General features: G+C 34.0%; 1 protein-coding gene across 3 annotated transcripts in view; it reads right to left on the reverse strand.

Moving 5' to 3' along the window:
* The window catches only part of LOC147763162 (tumor necrosis factor ligand superfamily member 6-like), a 55912-nt gene that overhangs the window by 20008 nt on the left and 12484 nt on the right, over positions 1-23420 (reverse strand). For 2 of the 3 annotated variants that reach the window (XM_087007900.1, XM_087007901.1), the window contains exons 2-3: positions 7830-7868; positions 7492-7530 (exon numbers count right to left, since the gene is read on the reverse strand). In XM_087007900.1, coding sequence (XP_086864026.1) covers positions 7492-7530; positions 7830-7868 — 78 coding nt within the window. Of the gene's footprint in view, positions 1-7491; positions 7531-7829; positions 7869-15015; positions 15073-23420 lie in introns of all 3 variants that reach the window. The other variant, XM_087007903.1, reaches the window with a different exon arrangement.

Consider the following 23420-nt stretch of genomic DNA (forward strand, 5'->3'; position numbering starts at 1 on the left):
GCTCATTGATAATCTGGAAACATTTGAAAATGAAGTAATTGATAATTTAGAAGATGAAATAAAAATGAAAAAATAATTGCTGCAATGACATACAAGTCCCCTGTTTATGTTCATTATATATCCAAGTTATGCAAACTGGGGTCTTCACGGCAAAATGGGAAGAGGCTATTATGCTCCCAATCTATAAAATAGGTGACAAAAATGATCCAAATAATTACAGAGGTATTTCTCTATTAAACGTAGTGGGGGAATATTTAGAAAAGTCCTTAATGAAAGGTTAATAAAATGGGCAGAAGATACAAATAAGTTTCTCCTAGACCATAACCAACACTGTATAACATTAATAATAAAACAACACAAACAACATATAAAGTGCATATGGACGCAGTTAGCGCACAAGTCGAAAACAAAGAACGGGAATCTTAAGTTATAAAGACCCAATTTTTTACTAACAAAAAATCTGTCAGAAATTATCTGTCACATAGCCATCTTTATCCGTTACCGAACTCCACTTTCCATGTCTTTTAAATAACCTGTCTGGAACACCAGCTCTTGTGGCAGCAGTAGCAGCACCTGCTCTCAAACTATGTTAAACAAATTGTTTTATATCTTTAACAAGAGGAGAAAAAGAGGAAATAAATAATTCTCTCATTCTAGTATATGAAATAGGCTTATCATCATCTCTAAAACGAATGCAATTGAAATGCTTGGTGACAGATCTAAAAAGATACAAATCCGAATGCTCAAGATTCACATAAGAGAACAATTACTCTAAATTTTTAACAGGACAAAGTTTTGAATAAGCAATAACCATATGAGAACCATCTCTATAGATGTCCGTTTTGCTCTTTTCAATAAAGATCGACATGTATGAATCGTGAAACGAAACATCGCTAATCCTTAAATTTAACAGCTCTAAAACTCAAAGAAATCCTGCATAAAAAAGCAAACAAGCACATATAGCACATTGAGAATACACATTTCCTTCTTCAAAATTTGCATCAAACATTTTTCCAAAACATCTGGAGATATGGGCTCCTTTTTGCAAACTGGCTGTGACTTGCGCCTCTTATATACCTTCCAACACGATTTTTACTAAATTAGAGTCTGTAGGAGACTCTGCGCTTATAACGGCATAAACCCATTCAAGCCCGTAAAAAGCCTGATAAACAGGACTAGAAGAATTGAACTGTTCTCCTAAGCACGACAAGTACAAAGCAATAGGAAAACCTTTTGCCCGAAAATTCCCTTGATTGCCGTTCTTCTTCGCCCATAATTCCCACTGCATGAAAGCTGAATAATAACCCTTGACTGTGTTCAATGACCGACTCTCAGACAAAAAATCCAGCAACCAATGGCATTTTACCAGCCATCTCGCCAGGAAGCTCAGAAATGTCATCCTTATAAGCCTGCAAAAACAAAAAAATTAATAAGTAATTTAAAATCAGTTTCATTTATTAAGAAAAATCAAATCTGACTGCCAGCATTTTAAACGGCAAATCCACTCTACCAAACAAACCTCTATGAACATAACAAGCTTTTTCTCTCGGTAATTCTACATATGCTACAGCTTCCTTTATAAAACCTGCCTTTAGATAATAAAGGCCAAAAACTAGCTGAGTGCCAACAAGGTAAAAGCACCGTGCCACAAACCTTGCATTGCATTAAATACAGTATAACTCTAGATAATACACACATTGGGGGCACAAACCAACCATTCATACCACCCCAATGAACAGTAAATGCATCAGTGCCCACCGCACCAGGAGTCCAATATCTAGAATAAAAAACTGGCAATTTATTGTTATGATCGGAGGCAAGAAAAATTCAATTTCATGCTGCCCCCAGACTGAATCTAAATAATCGAAAATACTATCTGCCACCGCCCAATCATCATAGTCTACTAATCTGCTGATTTGATCTGCATATACTTACAGAAATCTTGCATACATTAGATACCCAAAGTTCCATTTGCTTCATACTGTTTCTGCTCAAAACAGTTTGTTCATTCCAACATTTAGCTTTAAAAATATCAAAACTCAGACATTTTGTCATAATATAAACCATATTGCAAGTAACAAAAGACATAGAAATGATCTGACCTACTAAACTAGCAACTAAACGCACATGAACTCTGCCTTTTCCTCTAAACAGAGAACGAATATCCGTTATAGTCTAACGAACTTTAAGAAGTCTGTAATCAGAATGCATAAAGTGCCTTTCTCTAAATTCAAATTATACCCTATAGTAGGGGAGCCAAAATCCAAAAGCCTTCAAAAAAGGGTAGTAAAAAAAATTAATGATATAAAATTTTCGAACATATCGTTGGAGAGCCTGATACCTGGGGTTTATGAATCTGCTTATTGGACAAATGGGCTCAATTGCGAAAGTGCTCAAAAATCCAAGATGGCCGCCAGCCATGGTGAATACACAGAATAAACATCAATTATGAAAAGTGATTAATAATATTTCTTTGCTGAAGTGTAGATTACTTATATTGTGTATATATTGTGGAAATATGTACTTCCTGGGAGTCTGTTGCAATAATTTGTCAATTGGATTCAAAATGGCCGCTTCATCCAAGATGGCGGACAATATTTCACTAATTTTTTCAATTAAGTCATGTTTTCTTCAATCTAGAATTTCTTTTAATCGTGATATAAGCAAACTGTCATCAAATATAGCTTTTCTATAATATTTCACACATTTCTGTTGTCTGCATGCACTATGGAGGCTTTTTGATTAAGAGAAAAATCCAATATGGCCGCCACATGCCCCTCACCATTATGAGTCAGAAGCACAATGTATATCTTTTTGAAAGTTGAAATACCTTATTAAATGAAGTATATTTTATTTTTATTTTACAATATGCAGGTATAGGACAATTGTTTTAAATTTTAAAGGTAAATTTGAGATGGTGTCTTGACCCAAGATGGCTGCTTTATTCAAGATGGCGGCCAAAATTTTGCCAATTTTTCAGTTAAGTCATGTTTTATTTAATCTAGAATTACTTTCAATCATGATAGAAGCAACACAAAATCAAATATAAAATATGTACAGTATGACCTGTATTTTTCTCTCTCTGTACAGTATAAAGCTTAATGATTAGAAGAAAATCCAACATGGCCACCATGTACCCCGACTGTTATGGCCTAAAGGTGCCCACAGCATGCACCTTATTTGCAAGATCAAATATCTTCTTAAATCAAGTATATTTCATGTTTCCTTTGCAATTTATTGATAAAGGACAATTGTTTATTTTTAAAGGTAAAGCTAAGACCATATCTTTTTTTCAATATGGCTTCTTTATCCAAGATGGCTGCCATTATTTTACCAATTTTCGCAACTGAGGCACATGTTCTATGCTCTAGAAATTATTTCAACCATGGTAAAAGCTATATTTCAAGAAATATAGATTCTCCTAAATATTTCCTACGTTTTAATATCTGTAAAGAATACGTTTAGGCCTTTTTCATTGGATTTCTCTCTAATTTATAATGGTAAGGTGTATATGGATACCCCTTACCATTATAAATCAATGGTACCATGTGTACTTTACTGATAGTTGAAATCTCTTATTTAATGAGGTATATTTTTCAGTTGGCAGTGATATATATTTTATAGATGACATTCAATTCTAGATGGCATGTAATGAACTTTTCCTTATATATGGAGTGAATGACGTAAACTTTAAAAATTTAGGATGCTTAATTCAAGTGTGGGCTTGAATTAGGAAATTACAATTTCACCTAACTTAGTGGATAATGCAATCTAAAGATTCCATGGTTCATGTCAGATTTACATAAGGTCGCGCAAAGAAAACCCAAGTCCACATAATGACCAGTTAAACGATTTATTTGTAATAAAATCTCAGTACTAGGAAACCACGTTGATATTTCAACTTTAGGAACAAATCCGCTGTTGATAAGATCTTGCTTAATTTAAAGCAATATTCTTACATCCGCTGTACTGCTAATGACAACCAAAACCATCATCTAAATACATCATCACTTCATTGCCCTCTCCTCGCCACTTTTTAACCAGCAGCCTGGTCACTTTAGTAAAAATATAGCATGCCGAACTGAGACCAAATGTTAAAACTTTAAATATAAAAATTTTTGAAAGTATTTCCAAATTTCCAAGAAAACCTTTAAAAATTAGCGTGAGACTCAAAATTATCAATGTGATGATATACAGAATGTAAATCAAATTTGAAAACAAAAATCTCCGTTTTAAATAAAACATTACGAATTTCTTCAAATTTTACTGAAAATTTCCAAAGATGTTTATTAACATGCCGCAAATCTAAAATTAACCGCTTTTTACCGCTACTGCTAATGGCCACTGTAAGCGGGTTAACTTCAACAGATATATCTGAGCACTCACTAATAAAACCTCTGACTAATAAATCTTGTATTGCCTGCTCAACAAATGCACTATGCAAAATAGCAGATCTATTGTTATCCAAACAAACTGATGCGGGTATAGAGAAAAAAAGGAAGCTTGTATCCATTTTCTAAAACATCAAGAATAAATTCATATGTGCCAATACTTTTCCAAAATGCTAATTTACTTCTTAGCCTACCTTTAACCCAGATATCTACATTGCCTTGCTCGTGCTCAAAATAATCAATAGTAAAAAATAATTTATCATTTTTCACATCAAAACAATACTCATCTTTAACAAAATCATGGATTATTGGTTTTTGAGAATCCTGGAGCACTTCCTGGTGTTTTAGTGTAGGGACAATCTCTCCTACAATGGCCGAAGGACCCACACGCAAAACACGACCCGCTCCTTCCTTGTCCATAGGAGCTGACAGCGGAAGAAGTGGCTGGTGGTGTGAAAGAACCTGAACTGACTGCTCCTGGTGCAACACAGGGAAACGCCCATAGTTGTCCACGAAAAATAGGCTGAGCACAGTAAACAGGATAAGTACTACTAACGTTAGATTTGCTGGAGCCATGACCTCCCTTCGAAATAGGTTTGCTCAATTACGCTTTTTTCAATGCCTTGCTTTCCGCTCTGTTAACTTTCTTTTCATCCTCAGAGTCACTGGCCAAAGGATTGGCTTCGTAAAAGCGGACAGAGTCCCACCTGTGTCAATAACTCTTCTAATTCAGTATCGAAATCAAACTGAATGCGGTTGCCTTCTTGACGGCATTTGGTTGAAATCTTTATTAGATAAAACCATGTAATTCGCTCATTAAGATTTCCAACTCAGAAGTTAATTTAGCCTTTAGGTCTTTTAACGATTCCGCCTGCGACTGCACGGACTCTAGTATTTGTATTAGCGAAACGCCCTCCGACACCACTGAAAAATGCGCGCTCCAAAATTTACGTGTCAACTGGTCTGCGCTAACTGGTCGAATGAACAACTGTCGTAACTTACTCACAATTCTTACCAATATCACAACTAACACAATATATACAGTGTCGCCCCCTAGGAGAAAATAATTCCATTCTTATTCACTTCGCTCAACCGAATAGAATTATATTTTGTGAAGAACAAAGTGGGTTTAGGAAAGGCTATAATACAATAGATAATTGCTTCACATTGCAAGCCCTAATACAGAAATATCTTACAAAACAGAGGGGAAGATGCTATTGTATTTTTCTCGACTTTGCTAAAGCATTTGGTTGCATTGACCATACATGATTAATATATGTCTTACTGAAAACAAGGATAATACAAAGATAGTCTAAATCATTCAATCCATTCAAACCATACATTATTAATATATGTCTTACTGAAAACAAGGTTTATACAAAGATAATCAAAATCATTCAATCTATGTATAAACAATTGAAGTCAGGTATACAGATGCAAGATGGTATATCTGATTATTTTGATTATACCATAGGCACCAAACAAGGCTGCGTCTTAAGTCCATTTATGTTTTCTTTATATCTAAATGAATTTGTATATATGTTATGAAATGATGAAAGCTACAGTAAAGCATTTTCGTAAATGAAGATGCACCAAACATCTCACATTTGCTCTTTGCAGACGCTGCAGTAGAGATAAGTGACACGGTTGGTAGCTTGCAAAAGCTTTTAGTAAAACTAGAAAACTTCCGCAAAAAATATGACATGATGATCAACATAGATAAAACAAAAATCATTGTATTCAAACGAGGTGGTTATTTAAATAAACATGAAAAATGGTTCCTAAATAATAGGGAGGTAGAAATTGTTAGCCATTATAAGTACCTAGGGCTGATATTCTCAGCTTTTTGTCCTGGAGCAAAGCTAAGAGTACCCTAGCACAGCAAGGAGAAAAAGCCATGAATATTCTGTTATACTTTATCAGAAAATTTGACGTGCCTTTGACTCAGTCGCTATATTTGTTTGATCATGTTGTTGTACCAACTCTGTGCTATGAAATTTGGGGCTTCGAGAAAAATGTGAACAAATAAAAATAGTTCAACGTAAATTCTGTAAAATGTATTGGGTTTGAGTTCAAGGACATTAAATGTCGCGGTCCTGGGAAAAACTGGTAGATTACCATTGTAATTTTGGAGAGCATATAATGCTTCCAGCGCCTTGCCTCCACTTCATTCTTTTGAATAAACGTTGTTTAAAAAAAAACCATTATATCCAGTTTACACTATACGATGTGTTGAGTATTAGCAGAAATTGCTTAGGATGGAACCAGAGAGGTAACCCAGAGCTTGCTATAATATGTTGCGTGCACTAGATGAACCTGGAAGGACTAACTGGGTGACTAAAGTGAAACAAATAATTTATATGTATGGTTTTGGTTATTCATGGATATCACAAAATTTGGGTGATATAAATACCTTTGTTAGCCAATTTTTACTAAGGCTGAAGGACTGTGTTAGACAAAATTGGGTTGAAAGCATGCAAAATAGTCCAAAACTTTGTGAAAACTATGCATTGTTTAAGAGTTTGTTAGAACCTGAAAAATATTTTTTTGATGTTAATGTTAGGAAATACAGAGCAGCATTTTCAAGATTCAGGGCTTGCAATAGAAACTGGTAGACATGAAAATTTACAAAAAATAGGTTGTGTAAATATTGCTAGGACAAAAAATATTTATGAAATTGATAGCATATGGAAACACAATCTAGGCTTGTTACATACCCTCCCTCTTAAATATATATATATATATATATATATATATATATATATATATATATATATATATATATATATATGTGAATATAACAATATTTTAATTAATTAATATTAATTAATTAATATGCTACTAATAGCAAAAGACATTGTTCGCCACATCAGACAAACCATGCATGCCTCCTGGACACACGGCTTTATGGAATTTCAAAACAACCAATCATTTTTCAGATTTGTTCCTCCTATTTGAGCACCCAGGCACACAACAAAAATCCGTTACCCCATCATGCATCATGCACAGCCTAATAACGTTCTATATAAGATACTTTATACATATCGATATCGGAAAATATTGTATAGGTTTGACCACGCTTAAAAAAAGAGAGAGTTACCTGGTGGGCAGGAGGGTGACGTCGTTGGACTTGCTTTACCTGGAGAGAAAATGGCATTGTCTATGATCAAAGCTCTTTAAGTCAATCATTCGGAAAAATTGCCAATCTTCATTATAAAAGTAAAATAAATAAAAGGTAGAAGATGGTATTCATTCCAGCACTTTAAGCAAGCTTAAATGTAGTTACACCTTCTTAAGATATGATGTGACGCTACCAAGAGGAGTTTACTTGAAGTAAAATTGTACCTTTTTCATTTTTGCAATATTAAAAAGTGTTTCTTAAGAAAATGAGTCATGATCAATGAGGGAAAAGATCTGCTATTTGTATTTTGCACTTACCTGTAACTACCACGGAAATAACTATGAATACCTCTGTCACTAAAAAGAAAATGGATTGATAACATTAATATTTTTACGGTTACCACAACAAATTAGATACATGTATGTATTTACAAGTATTAGCGCAATAAGTTGCCCTAGTGTTTTAACCCAGTGTTTTATTCCCTAAAAACCTAATACCTACAACCAGGAGTTAAAAAGTAGACATCTGTTATAATACAGCGTTCATCCAGCCATGCATACACCACCCCACGCACTTTGCCGACATTGTTCACTGTGACAGTGCCATAAGTAAATCATACGAGTGAGCATAGTTGAATTTTAATTAAAATTTTACAATGTATCTTTACATTCTGTAGTCAATTATTCCTCTCCATTTTTTCCTTTTGTGGTGACCGTGTATATACATTTCGACTTTTCATAATTGCTGTCATGGTTTTCGATTTATAGCACACATTGTTTGTATCCATATTTCCGATAAAATTTCACGACGTTAGTTGATATGTGAAATCCTGTATGTTTTGCAACTGTGAAATTACGCAGGCACCCAAAAGGCCACATTGTGAAATCTCAAACACCAGCGGTGAACTCTCTTTTGTCAGCGGTGATGAATCGGTATCCCTCATGACGAAACTGGAGGAGATTGAATATGAAATAAAGCAAACCGTTAAGAAGGAGGACCTTAGTGAAATTATTAAAACAGTTGTGGGCGAAACAGTCAAAGAAATGAATGCTAAGTTACAGAACCTGGAAATAAAAATTGACGAAATCAGAGAAAGTAGTAAAATAGAAAATGAGGAAAATAAAAGGAAAATAGGAGTTCTACAAGACAAAATTGACGGACTAGAGCTGGAGAATCATAATTTGAGACAAACATTACGAGAAAATGACCAACGCATCGACAAAATGAACAGAGCGATGAAAGAGGCAGCCAAGGTAGCTTCGTCGGCAATGATAAAAGCCAACCATAACGAACAATACAGCCGAAAAAACAATGTAAAAATATATGGCATCCCGGAGTCTGAATCGGGCGATCAGACAACTTCTGCCCTAGTAATTAAAACATTAAAAGAGAAGATACAGGAAGAGGTGAAAGGCGATGATATTGTGGCAGTGCACAGAATTCCCGGCAAACCAGGGGAACCCAGGCCGATCATCTTAAAGTTAAAAAACACAGAGATAAAATCCCGTATCATGCGTAAAAGAGGTGTGCTTAAAAGGTCCGACAGAGCCCTGAGGCTAGCAGACGATGTTACAAAAGAAAACAAGGATCTACTTAAATTGCTGAATGACCATCCGGAATGTGAAAGTGCGTGGTATTTTAATGGCAGTATATATGCCAAGATTAACGGCAAGGAAGGCAAGAAAAAATTCGACATCGGGGACGACATTGGAACAAAAATTCGTCACTAAAACCTTAACACTATAATGTTGATGCAAGTAAAATTGATTGAAACGATACATCTCATGTCTTAATTTGTACAGAATAGTGCAAAAAAAGTAATATATAATTAGGATCTCTGTAGATTTAATACATAGAAATCATACATGTAAAAAGTGGTAATTAGGCATATAGGATGTAAATAAGGAATTTTGTTTTATTTCCAATTATCTTTAGTATTATCCTTATTGCTATTATAATGTTTTCTACATCCACGACAAATACAGAGTAAAGGTGTGCTTCATGTCTAATCACATAGACTAAATGTTTGCCGAAGTGGTATTATTAGAGAGTAAATGCTTGGCACAAGAGCACACAATTATGAAATTCTATTCATGTATATTGCTCTCTGCGCATCAGTGTGGAAATCTTTTGTCAGTGAATCCGTGGATGATGTGTGTGAATACCTGAGGAAAGACAAGCTACTTAAGACTATAGAAATAGGAAGTACTAGTGTGAATGAGATCGCGAGGATGGATGTTGTCTGTGTGGGAGGAGAACATGTGTATAACTTTTGGTGTGTGTGGCTCCTGCATTACACTTGCTGTTCTTTGTACAGACACAGATGTGTCTGCACATACTATAACTGTTATTTGTGTCTGCCGTCGTCATTGGTAACACCGTGACTTTCAAGGACAACATGATAAGTGGAAAGCCACAGGTTAGGTTAGAAAATCAGCTTCTTATATTTTTTCCTTCCACTCTAAATGATTAAAATCGCCACAGTAAATTGTCAAGGACTAGGTAACCCAGAGAAGAGAAAAGACGTTTTGAATTATTATAAAGGGAGAAAATATTCAGTGATATGTCTTCAGGATACGCACTTCACAACAAAGCTAGAGCCCAATATTGAAACACAATGGGGCTATACTTGTATCTTTAATTCATACCGCTCAAATTGTAGGGGAGTTGCAATTCTTTTTAACAACAATTTTGAGTTAGTTGTGCATAAAAAAACACAAGATGATAAAGGTAACTTACTCGTTGTAGACTTAACTATTAATGACTGTCGAGTCACGCTATTAAACATTTATGGTCCAAATGAGGATTATCCAGAATTCTTTGATAAGGTTAGGGAATCCATATTTGAATTTGCAAATACAAACATTATAGTGTGTGGAGATCTTAATATCGCAATGGATCCAATTTTAGATACTTTTAATTACAATAGGAATAATAACCCAAGAGCTAGAAAAAATTAATTGAAACTATGGATGAATTGGATCTAGTAGATTACTACAGAGTTATAAATCCTTCCAAAAGAGCATACACATGGCACAAAAAGAACCCAGTTAAACATGGTAGGCTTGATTATATACTAATATCAAATAACCTCTCAAATCTTGTCACGGATATCTCAATTAAAGCGGGTTACAAATCAGATCACTCGTCAGTTGTCTTAGAATTAAAATTTAATGATTTCGTTAGGGGACCCGGTCTGTGGAAATTCAATTGTTCTCTTCTAACCGACAGAGAGTTTGTTGACAAAGTAAAACTAACCATTAAAAGAATAAAAAATCAATATGCCAATATTTTGGCAAAAGTATCCATAATTGATTGTATTCCAGAAGAAGACCTGCAATTATCCTTATCCGATAGCCTATTTTTGGAAGTACTACTAATGGAAATAAGGGGGGTAACTATATCACATGCAAGTGCTAAGAAAAAAGATAAGAATAAGAAGGAAAAGGAACTTATTGATGAGATACAAAAACTTAAAGATGACAATGACGCAGGAAATTTAGTACATAATGGCATCTTGGAAGAAAAAATACAATCACTAGAAACATTAAGGAAAGAGAAACTACGGGGAAGCATGATAAGATCACGCGCACAATGGGTTGACGAGGGGGAGAAACCGACGCAATATTTTTGTGGTTTAGAGTCCAGAAACTTTCTGAATAAAACTATACAGGTGCTAGATATAGATGGAAAAGGAACAGTCTACGAACAGTCAGAAATCCTTAAGGAGGTGAAGCTTTTCTATGAAAATTTGTATTCAAGCAAAGAAAATGAAATAGATGACGTAGACCTCAGTAATGTACTAGAACCGTATTCCTTTAATAAATTGGACAATGTTACTGCTCACGAATTAGATCAAGAATTTACATTAACTGAAATCCTAAGTGTTATTAAATCAATGAAGAATAACAAGTCCCCAGGAAGTGATGGCTTTTCAGCCGAGTTCTACAATTTTTTTTGGAATGATCTCAAGTACTTTATCAGAAGAGCTATAAATGATATTTTTTTTAAAAAAATGTTGCCTATCTCACAAAGACTCGGAATCATTGTATGTCTCCCAAAAGGAGAAAAATCAAGAAAAGACATGAAAAACTGGAGGCCGATTACACTCCTGAATGTATTTTATAAGATTATTTCTGGATGTATCTGTGGACGAATAAAACGCACTCTGAATTCTCTCATACCTCCATCGCAGTCGGGTTTCATACCCGGTAGATACTTGGGTGATAACATACGAGCAATATATGATCTGATGGACTATACTGAGAATAGACAGATTCCTGGCCTTCTAATGTTGATTGACTTCGAAAAAGCTTTTGATTCCTTAGCTTGGTCCTTCATCTATAAAGTTCTTAACATCTTCGGCTTTGGCAGAAATCTAATAACATGGGTAAACATACTAAACACTAACATTACAGCATCCGTTCTACAATGTGGTTTCCTGTCGAAACCGTTTTCTATCCAAAGAGGTTGTCGACAAGGTGACCCAGTAGCCCCTTATTTATTTATATTGAGTGCTGAAATGCTGTCAATACTGATAAAGAGCAACACATTTATAAAAGGAATAACAATTAATGGAATCGAGAATAAGATTTTACAATATGCAGATGACACTTCACTTACATTAGATGGATCGAAAGAATCTTTATTCAATTCCCTGGAAACCCTTGAATACTTTGCAAAATTATCTGGACTACACATCAATGCCTCAAAAACTAAAGTAATATAGTAAAGATGTGTACCATCATTCCAGATGGAAACTTTATTGAGGGGTACAAATATTTGAGCTGTTAGGCATAACTTTTTCAGTAGAGTTAAGTGACATGATTGATCTGAATTATCAAAAGCAAATGACAAAAGTACAAAGTCAGATTAAACAATGGAAAAAACGCAATACCTCTTTGGTATAATACTGAAATTAAGATTAACAACGCTTCGGTGTTTATCCCTTCCTGGTACAAACAAGGAATAAAAGTTCTTGGAGATATGTTGGACAATCAGGGAAATTTAATGAAAAAGAATGTGCTTGAACAAAAATTCAATTTGAGAGTCCAAACTATGCAGTTTAATAGCATGTACAGTGCAGTTAAGGTTTTTCTAAGACAATTTGATAAGGAAAAGGTGGCTATTACAGTCACCCCTTACTACCCGTTTCATTTCAAGGGGCTTATGCTAAATGAAAAAGGAAACAGATATGTATATAATGTCCTAAATAAGAAAAATATTATTCCCACTGGTGTCTGTACATGGAACCAAAAACTATTCAATAACGGGGACGCTCGCTTAAAAACGGAAGAAATTTTTGAGACTTGTTTTGGAACTTCTCGAGATACAACGTTACAATGGCTTCAGTTTAGAATAATACATAGGATACTCCCTTTGGGTGCTTATTTGAAAAAGATTGGCATTCAGGATAATGACATATGTGGCTTTTGTAAAAGAGACCGTGAAGATCTCCTTCATGTGTTTATACAATGTAATAGTGTGCGTCCTCTTTGGAATAAGTTTCAAGACCATATACTCGAAAAAACTAATGTCAATTTGGATCTCGATGACTATAAAATCTTGTTTGGAATAAAATGCACAACGGAAAGTAAAATTTTTAATTTACTTATTATGTTTGGAAAACTATATATTTACAAGTGCCTGAAACAAAAAAAAGACCCCAAGCTTTCAAAGTCTTTTGGGTTACATAAAATTTATGTATCATGTTGAAAAAATCATTGTTAAACAACTTTGTTAAACAATGGGCACAATGGTTACCACTTTTTGTTGAAGGGGAATAGCAGTAGCATCCCTTTCTTTATCTTTTGGGTTTAAGTTTTCTATTATATTTTATTTAATTTTGTTTTGTTAATCAGCAGGCACTTAGAGATGAAGTTACTATATTTGAGTGAAATGGACAGACAACTAATTAGTCTATTTTTGTAAACACAACTGTGTAATGCAAGGATAATATACATATTAGCAGTGACCAAGTATGAGTGTTGTGCGTACGTGGGTATGTGTGCGTGTATGAAAGGAACATATATATATACTCTATTTGTGTTTATTTATTTACTTATTATTATTTTTTTCCATAATAAAAAAAAAATGTTTTGCAACTGTAATTCCATGGATTTCTGAGGTCTGAATGCATTAAAAATGGAGGTTATATATAACGGTTGAAGTGCTATGAGAAGATTTTCCAATAAAACCCCTTTACCTTACTCTTCGTTAAATAAATTTCATTATAAGAGTCATAAAATGGTTTTTGTATTTGATAAAATTGTACACGTTTTCTTGTTTATTTCAAAACATACACGTTTATTTGGCAATGCAAGTATGCAGTGTAGGCTATGTTTCATAAAGCATCCTACTTTCTTTCAAGTACATAGGCATGCAATTCCTTTCTCTCTAAAAATTAAGTGAAGCTTTAGTCCGCAAGGAGATTATCATCATTATTGAAACTCCGTACTCAGATAAATATAATTTATTGGGCACAATAAAAGGATTTATGTGGGATGAGATTATCAGTGTTAGACAAGTTTCCCAGGGAGCTTGGCTCTTTTAAAACACGCTCTAGATGTTTCCTCCTTAATTTCAGTAAGGATATCTCCTTTGTGTTTTCGCACTTAGACTTAATTACTTTCAAGCGGCACTTGTGAGACAGAATTAGGGGGTGCAACCTAATTGGACAATGCCACTTTGCCTCTGTAAGAGCAGCCAATCAGAGGCATATGAGTTCAGTTACTCAGGAGAAAGTTAATGCTCTCCCTCACTATTCTAATAAAATTCTCAGCATTCAGTAGTGCATTATTCAGGAAAGAAAATTTTAAGGTGAATTTTGGAAAAGTTATTCAAACCCAACCCTGCCCCCCCCCCCCCCCCCCCCCCCCCAATGAAACAGATTTGAGCATTGGTTAAATGTAACATGGTTGTATTTATGATAGTTAGCTGTAAATCGTTTGGCACATTTATCAGTAATTAAAGATCATCTAGATATCATTTGTTTATTAATATTTATCATACATGTGAGATATATTACTTTAAAGCAATAGTTAGGTAAATGTACTATGCAGGGCACATGTGGCAGTACAAAGGCCAAGAGAGACAACTCTTATGATTGGGCTGTCAGAGCAATGAGGAAACCTACGTCCCCGTCCTAAAAAGGTAGGGGTTGCGTAGCTCGCTCTCAGCCTAGGCTGACTTTAGAACGTGAAACTTCTTTTTAAAAAATAACTGCCCTTTGTGGCCCTTTTTTCCCTCCATCTTTGTTAAAACTTAAAATTTTATCTGAAAATTGTAAATAATTTACCATACATGAGTATCATTCATATAATATTATGTAACTATATGTATTTTGAATTCGTACTTTGTGTATTAAGCAAAGTACAAATGTCAATAAAATGACATTTTCAACTAACTACTTATTCTGTTGTAATTGAAGAGATCACGAAATTGCCGACAGCAAACTAGCCCCAGAGACTCCTCTCAATTCATGCACACTTAAATAATACTTACATTTCATTTTTGTAGACTGCAACACAGACTGACTTCTCCGACGTTTGTTCTATCTCACTGTATGAAATGACAAGAAAAAGATATAAATAAACCACATATCCGGGTATATATATATATATATATATATATATATATATATATATATATATATATTTAGAGAGAGAGAGAGAGAGAGAGAGAGAGAGAGAGAGAGAAGATACCGTGCAAGAGTACTAAAAAGTGGTATAACCGATTTTCTTACAACCTCACTACTTACATTCCATCACTTTTAACTTATAGTATATTTCCACGAACATCTTCACATAAAGCATTTTAAAAATATTATTAACAACCCAAGTGCAGTTATGCAAACAATTACCAGCCATGAAGTAAGCCTTGAGATTCCGGATCCATTACAGAGTGACATCAGACCAAAATGACTATTTATCTAGAGACCTATCTGTGAAAAGATCAATCTGTCGCCATGGTAGAGGGTAAGCCATGATGTTTGTGCCCCCCCCCCCACCCCACGTTTAAGAGATCAACGTTGGGCAAATGATTTTCCGCTTGTTTTCTTTTCATTATGTTACCCAAATGTTATATGTTGGAGATCAGCAATAAGAAATTCCCATGCCATGTAGTTGAAAGTGCATGTAGACAAGCATGAATTCTTTAAACGTGGGTGGAGCGCTTCAGTCTACTGCATAGTTGCGGCTTACTGTTAGCACCTCATAAGTAGCCAGTATTGTACACTACCACTCCATTTGCCTGACTTTACCACACAACAGTGTCAACCTGTTCCCTCAGGTAAAAGTGATATATTTTCGGTGAATATCTTACCTTCTTGTAAAGCGTCCTGGGATTGAAGAAAACACAATTAAGGTAACCTCAGTAGCTGATGTAATAGCCGATGGTGGAAAATATCGATGGACAGGTCACTGCTGCCAGGTCAGAGATAAAAGATTCAGGTGACCTACCTCTATTTTTCCCCTATGTTAATTAATTCACTCAGACTGTCCTTAAAAAGGTATCATGTTGCAGACTGTGCTCCTATGCCTAGATCGATCTATCTGGATCGATCTAACTCCCTGGTGGGTCTACGGGGTGGAAAATTGATCACATCATTTAGTGACCGTATCCAATAGTGCTAATAAAGAGGTCGTAAAGAAGTGTTATTTAGGCAGTGGGTCCAAATGAAAGAATTTAGCATCTTAAAGTAACTTTATTAAAGAGACTTAAAATCTATTTTCGTAAGCTTTTGATCGAATATATACGGAACAAAAATATAAACGCACGAAAGAATAATTAGATTTATTTTCATATATGGAACTAGAGTATTTAGCTAAAAATAACAGCAATTTTTTCTCGACAAATAGACATAACTTTGAGAGCATTAGGGGAAGTTGAAATGCATAGTTCAAGAGTTAGGGCATCAAATACACCATGGTATGGAAGCGTGTAAGGGTCACAACACCAACACCAAAAACAAAACTCACAACACAAACACCAAAAACAAAACTCACAACACCAACACCAAAAGCAAACTTCACAACACCAACACCAAAAACAAAACTCACAACACCAACACCAAAAACAAACTTCACAACACCAACACCAAAAACAAAACTCACAACACCAACACCAAAAACAAAACTCACAACACCAACACCAAAAACAAACTTCACAACACCAACACCAAAAACAAAACTCACAACACCAATCAAAGAGCGCTTTAAACAAACCTGAGTATCATGTATACCGTATCATGTCTGCATTAGATAACCACTCTACTTGACCCACTTCAGTGGCCGTTAAAGAACAATCAATTGTCAAGTTTAAGGCCCTTTGATTGAACAACCATATTTTCTCTCATATTTTAGTTTAGAGGTAAAAACTAAAATAGGATAGAAAATATGGTTACTTTGGCTGCTTGGCACGGCTGTCTATCCTGCTTTTGTGAAAAAATCTTAGATGATCTGATTAAGATTAAAATAGATCATTTTCTCTAGAAGGGTTGGAATTGCCACTACTCTTTAATTTGCAACCTTGACAAGTGATTGATTGTTCTTCAATGACTACTGAAGTCGGTCAAGTTGGAATAGTAACCCGGTGCAAACATAATACATATGGTTCTCAAGTTTGCTACTAGCCTCTGTGTTTAAAATGCTCCCCGTGCTTGTTGTTGCCAAAGCAACCAAAGTAACCATATTTTCTATCCTATTTTAGTTTTTACCTTTAAACTAAAATATGATAGAATATATGGTTGTTCAATCAAAGGGCCTTAAACCATTGCAAGCTAATTAACTTTGAGACACTTCTCGGGCTTAACATCCAGAAGTCACACGTACATCGCTTCTGACTGTTAAATCGTTTAAGTCATGTTTATCAACTTCTGTAGTTGAGGATGATGCCTGAATATCACATAATCATATGAGAAAAACATGATTTTTGAATAATTGGCGATCCTCAAATGTAGCTGGGATTGATTGATGTGTAGGAATAGATTCAGAAATTGACAGTTGACTCTTAATTTGTTCTACGTTACGTTATTATTTCTACAAGGACCACACCTTCATTACTGGTGAGCTTTATTTTTATAAACACTGTGCCCCAACAGCCGCACAGCTGAATCCGAAATCTCAATTAAGCTTTATTGTGTAAAAGTAAGACACAAACTTAACATCTTGAAGAGTTGGAACTGCCTCTACTCTTTCATGTGTAGGCTTGACAATTGATTGATTATTCTTTAATGGCCATTGAGTGGTCATATAGTGCAAATATTCATATAATTTACTACTATGTAGAGAAGATGCCTCATTTTCTTTCAAATAAGAAATAAGAAAGACTAAAAACATGTTTTAATTCACTGTGACTTGTTTAAAATATATTCATATACAATTAAAAGAATCAAATGAAAATGTCAATTAATCTGGGGTGGGCACTGCTAAATCCACGCACATTATAGATAGTAGTTTATGGATAAGAAAATTTTTTTCCTGGACAGTGGTAGAAGGTCCACAAGAGATTGAAACTGAAGCTGAGACTGGTAGGAGATATTTCTCAACTATTGGATGTCAACCAAAAGAATACCACCACATTGCTGTTATTGTATGACCTTGAAAGATTAACACCCATTGTCCCATTGTGAAAATTCATCATTTTAAAGTTTTTTTTTAAGATCACAAAAATATTTACCTGTGTGCTTTTGACTAAATCAAGTTATTTAGCAGGACACAAGTACAAAATTTGTATTTTAATCCATTTTTAAAGCAGAAATAGCGAAAAATGGAAAATTTGGTTGACGCCATCTTGAATTGTGAATTTAAAAATTTGACTCCCAAGGACATGTAACATTTAACTTTTATTGATACTACCTGTTGTGCAATATTTGCAACTTGACTGTTCTTTTAGGCAAATAATTAATTTTATTTCTAAAAAGTGGGTTTTTTTTGTTATAATCTCTTAAGATATTATTACAAAGTATAGCCATCTATGGATTTCACATGGTCTGATGAAAAGTTCAGATATCAGAATAATAGCTATGACTGCCCTTTTTGTAGTAAAACAAAATATATTATATTTCTGCGAGTTGTTTACACTGTTTAAACTCAAGTTGGATGATTCATATCATGGTTATGCACCTAGACTGAATGGCAGCTTTAGTGGAATATATTTGTAATTTTTTCTTTAATTTTTAATTTTTCAAACTGGCATTTTTAAGATGTTTTCACTTTTCAGCATATATGCAACACTGTAAACACATTTCAAGAAAAAAACGATAGGCCTGTTGTCATGAAACTCGCTGGGGTAATGGATCTCATTAAATTGAGGTCAAGTTCGAAAAGCGGCATGATCGGGCCACTATTTTAGTAGTTATGCTTTTTTCCCCACTTTTCAGCATATATGCAACACTATAAACACAATATAAGGAAAACAGATAGGCCAATTGTCATTAAACTCACAGGAGTGGTCAATGCTGCTAAAACACACGTTGAGTTCGAAAATCAGCATAATCGGGCCATTAATTTGGAAGTTATGCTGTTTTTTTCACATTTCCTCACATTCAATTCTTAGGCATGTTAACAGTCTCATTAGTTAACTAATAAGATACGTACAAGTGTTTGTTTGACATTTCCTGCATCTTTACAACATTGTTAGTTGATTTTGTAAAAATAATGGTAAACTTATTATCGTGTATTGTGTAATAAAGTTTCAAAAGTGGAAATAAACTCATGTCATAGCAGTTTGTCAGATTCAATCATTCACTATGTTCAGAATCTCAGAATGGAAGAAATTGGCTATTTAACACTGCTCTATTGATATTTTTCTTAGTTGATCATATAAAAATGGCAGTAAACTGTTAATTTTGTTTTATGTAAAAAAAAAAAAACATTTCAGAACAGTGCTGTCTTGTTTACATTTTGGCATTTTCAAGTTGTGACTTTGAAGTTCCATGGGCCTGAAGACCTTCCCATATCACATTTTCTGAATATCCATGATACTAATATTTTATTATTAAAAATTGATGGTCATTATGCTGTTAAACGTTATGTAATATTGCATCAAAAAACTATTTTGGGCACTGCTCCCATGATGACCATTTAAGAAAAACCAGGTCACTTACTGTTCTCAAACTTGCAGGAAAGAAACATGCGACTAAAATACAGCTTCAGTAGGCAATGCAGTCTGTTTGGTAATTCTTACTGCCAGTTAAACAGTTTTTTTTTTTTGTGAAAATTTAAGTTTTCACAAGATATGCTTGAAGACCTGTGCTAGTCACATTTTCTGAAAATCCATGATACGTTTATTTTATTTTCAAAAGTTGCCGGTCTTTATGCTGTTAACCATTATGTAATATTACATCAGAATAGAAGAAAACACAATTTTGGGTGCTGCTGCCATGATGACCATTATGGGAAAACCATGTTATTTATGATTGCCAAACTTTCAAAAAAGAAATACAGGGCTAAAATGCAGCCTGAGTTGGAAAAGTAGTCTAATTGGCTTCTTTTTCTGGAAGTTATACATTTTCAAAGTGTGAACTTGAACTCCCATGGGCCTGAAGCCTTATGCTTGTTACACATTTTACTTACATTGGTATTACCTGTTGAGCATAATTAAAATTTAATGTTGAATTTGCAGTTCAACATAATGTACTTTTTGCATCAGAATTGACAGTAGCCTATTTTGTGCATAGTTATTTCCTGTTTTTTGTCTGTACATTTGACAGCTTTGCTGCCTTGTTTTTTTAATGTTTGAAAAAAGATTTTTTTATAATATTAACTCAAAACATTTACTTATAATGTATGACAATATTAGGTGGGTTTGGCCAGTCTATGAAAAATGTATTTAAAAATGGCAAAATTTGGGCATTTTAGCTAAAATTTGAAATTTTGGAAATCTGCCATTTTTAGAGTTGTTTTTCTAAATTTTTAGGACTGTTTAAAATATTAAGTAATATGCATTTGACTAAATCAAGATATAATATTTAGCAGGATACTAAAATGAAATGTGTGTTTTATCCATGCTTGTTTAGTTTAAATCTGAAATAGGGACATTTTGCCATTTGATTGCCGCCATCTTGGATTAAGAATTTTAAAATTTGAATAATTTTTTGAAAAATGTGTTTGAAAAAAATTTATTTTTGATTAAAACAGTTCAATAATAGGTGGCTTTGGCCAGTGTATAAAAAGTGTATTTGAAAATGGCAAATTTGGGCATTTTAGCAAAATTTTGAATTTTTGAAAATTCCCCATTTTCAAAGTTATTTTTTTAATTTTTAAAGGCCAGCAAAAAATAATATTTTTTATGTTTTTCAATAAATCAAGATTTGGGATTTAGCAACATACAAATATAAAATATGTGTTTAACCATGTTTGTTATTTTTAATATACACAAATATGTAAAATGTGCAATTTGGTTGCCGCCATCTTGGATTAAGAATTTTAAAAATTGAATAATTTTTTGAAAAATGTGTTTGAAAAAAATTTTATTTTTGATTAGAAAAGGACAGTACATGTACTTTCTTATGTAATGTATGGTGATAATAGATGGCTTTGGCCAGTCTATGAAAAATGTATTTGAAATTTGCAAATTTGGGCATTTTAGCAAAAATTGGAATTTTTGAAAATTCCCCATTTTCAAAGTTATTTTTCTAATTTTTAAAGGCCACCAAAAACATTTATTTATATGTTTTTAGTTCAAATAGGATATGATATTTAACAATGTCTGAAAATGAAAAATAAATATTTATCCACATTTATGGTTTTTTAGCTCAAATATAGCTGAAATTGAAATTTTGCAATCTGGATTCCGCCATCTTGGGTGAAAAATTTTAAGTGCTGTTACCATGGCAACCGAGGGTGATTCAAACTAACCAATATCCATTATGTTGGTTTGGGGCTATAATGAACAAATACACCAATTTTCATCAAAATCTGAGAGGGTCATGTGCCACCCTATTCTGAACCTTACAGAGACTGGTACTTAAAAGTCGATTAGTCAAAAAATTTCCTGAATAGGTATGTCTTCAATTCTTTTTTTAAATGCTTGGTAGACTCAAATGATCGGATTTCCAGTGGTAATAAAACTACAACTAAGATAATTAATTGTATTTATGTAGGAAAAGGTTTGTTTTAGTGGTGGTAATAACTTTTTGATAATACATCTACGTTTTGTTTATTGGAAATTAGTCTTAGTTTGGGTCTTCTGTCTGCACATTTTGACCTTAAGTAGTTGACCAAGGCAAGGTGATAACAGGTGTCCAGGGTTATGGAATGTCTTAGCTGCTGTGTATCTAGGCACACATATTTATATTTTATGAAAGATGTTTTGGGGACTAATTCTATCGAGCTGCATCCGTGAGAAGCCATTCAGCTTTGTAGCTGCGGAGATATTTACCCGCAGTTTTAGCAGCTACACTGTATTATTGTTTGCGTTTCTTTATTGTTATTTGTACACTGGTTACCAGCCATCACTTGTGGTTTCAAGATTTGGGGACGGCTATTTGTTACTTGGTGACTTTATTTTCTTCGGATAATATTCAGTTTTCCCCAGCCACCAGTTTTGGTATTCAAGTTTCAGCGACGGTTGTTGACAGCTATTTGTTACTTGGTGACTTTATTTTCTTCGGATAATATTCAGTTTTCCCCAGTCACCATTTTTGTTATGCAGGTTTCGGCGACGGCTGTTTCCTTTTATTGGGTGACTTCAAGTCTTGGATCACACACTGGCTAGTATTTCTTTATTGTCTTTATTTTTCCCCTTATTTATGTGTTCCTCGGTTGGCGGGGATGTGAGCTTCTCTCACATCTAAGGGCCTTTTATTTTCATTTGCGCCAACTTCTTGCTCCTATAGCTGTTGTGATTTCTTATATTTTTCTTAATTAATCCAGGTTACGCTCATTAACATACTTTATTATTTTTATATTATGGCACTTATATAGTTTGGGGGATGTTTGATTATAGAGGCAGCCAATGTAATTCTTTTAAAACTGGGGTGATATGGTTACTCATGGCTGTACGAGTTAATAATCTAGCTGAGATGTTCTGAATACGCTGCAGTCTTTAAATCTGTTTTTTTTTTTTTTTTTTTTTTTATAACCATATAAAATAGAATTGCAGTAATCCAATCTAGATGTTACTAAACAATCTGTAACTGTAGCTGCAGCAGATTCAGATAGGTGATTACGAATTGCGCCTATATTCCTAATGTAATTTACTCCTGATTTGCATATGCTAGTAATTTGCTTATTCATGGAAAGTGTTCTTATCTAAAAAAAAAAACACCAAGATTCTTAGCATGGGGCCGTTGGTTTAATGATACTGGATCCAATTTTGAGTTCAATTTTTTCTAATATTTTCTGATTATGTGGTTGGGTTACAACTAAAAGTTCAGATTTTCCTTCATTGATTTTCAGCTTATTTCTTATCTACCACCCTCGTAGATCATCAATACACCTAAACAGCTTTTCAATTGATTCATTAGGATTTTCTACATTACAGCATGTAAAAATTTGTGTGTCATCAGCATAGATGTGATAGCCAATAATGTGATGTCTCAATATGGCCACAATAGGTAATGTATACAAACAAAAAGCTATTCATTTAATGTATCTTCAAAACATCTAATTATGCTGCTTGAAACACAGCTCCAGCTTCGTGTTACGTAATATTGGATTTTTGGGGACAAAAACACCATTTTAAACACCTGATTATCTCAGGCCCCTGGACAGCTATAAACATGCTTTTAATGGTATTATCAAAGAATTACACAAGGGAGTCAGGGGTTTTTCTTTAGATCAACAACAAGAAATAGATGCAACCAGGCAGGGCTTGTTAGAGGAAATGTCTAAAGTTGTGTTTGTCAGAAATTGGGATAATCATTGAAGAAAAAACATCATGTCGGCCTTGAAAGTGCACATGCA

The sequence above is a fragment of the Lingula anatina genome, chromosome 3, assembly GCF_051362555.1.
Source record: "Lingula anatina isolate TDL-2025a chromosome 3, LinAna3.0, whole genome shotgun sequence".
NCBI classification, from domain to species: domain Eukaryota; kingdom Metazoa; phylum Brachiopoda; class Lingulata; order Lingulida; family Lingulidae; genus Lingula; species Lingula anatina.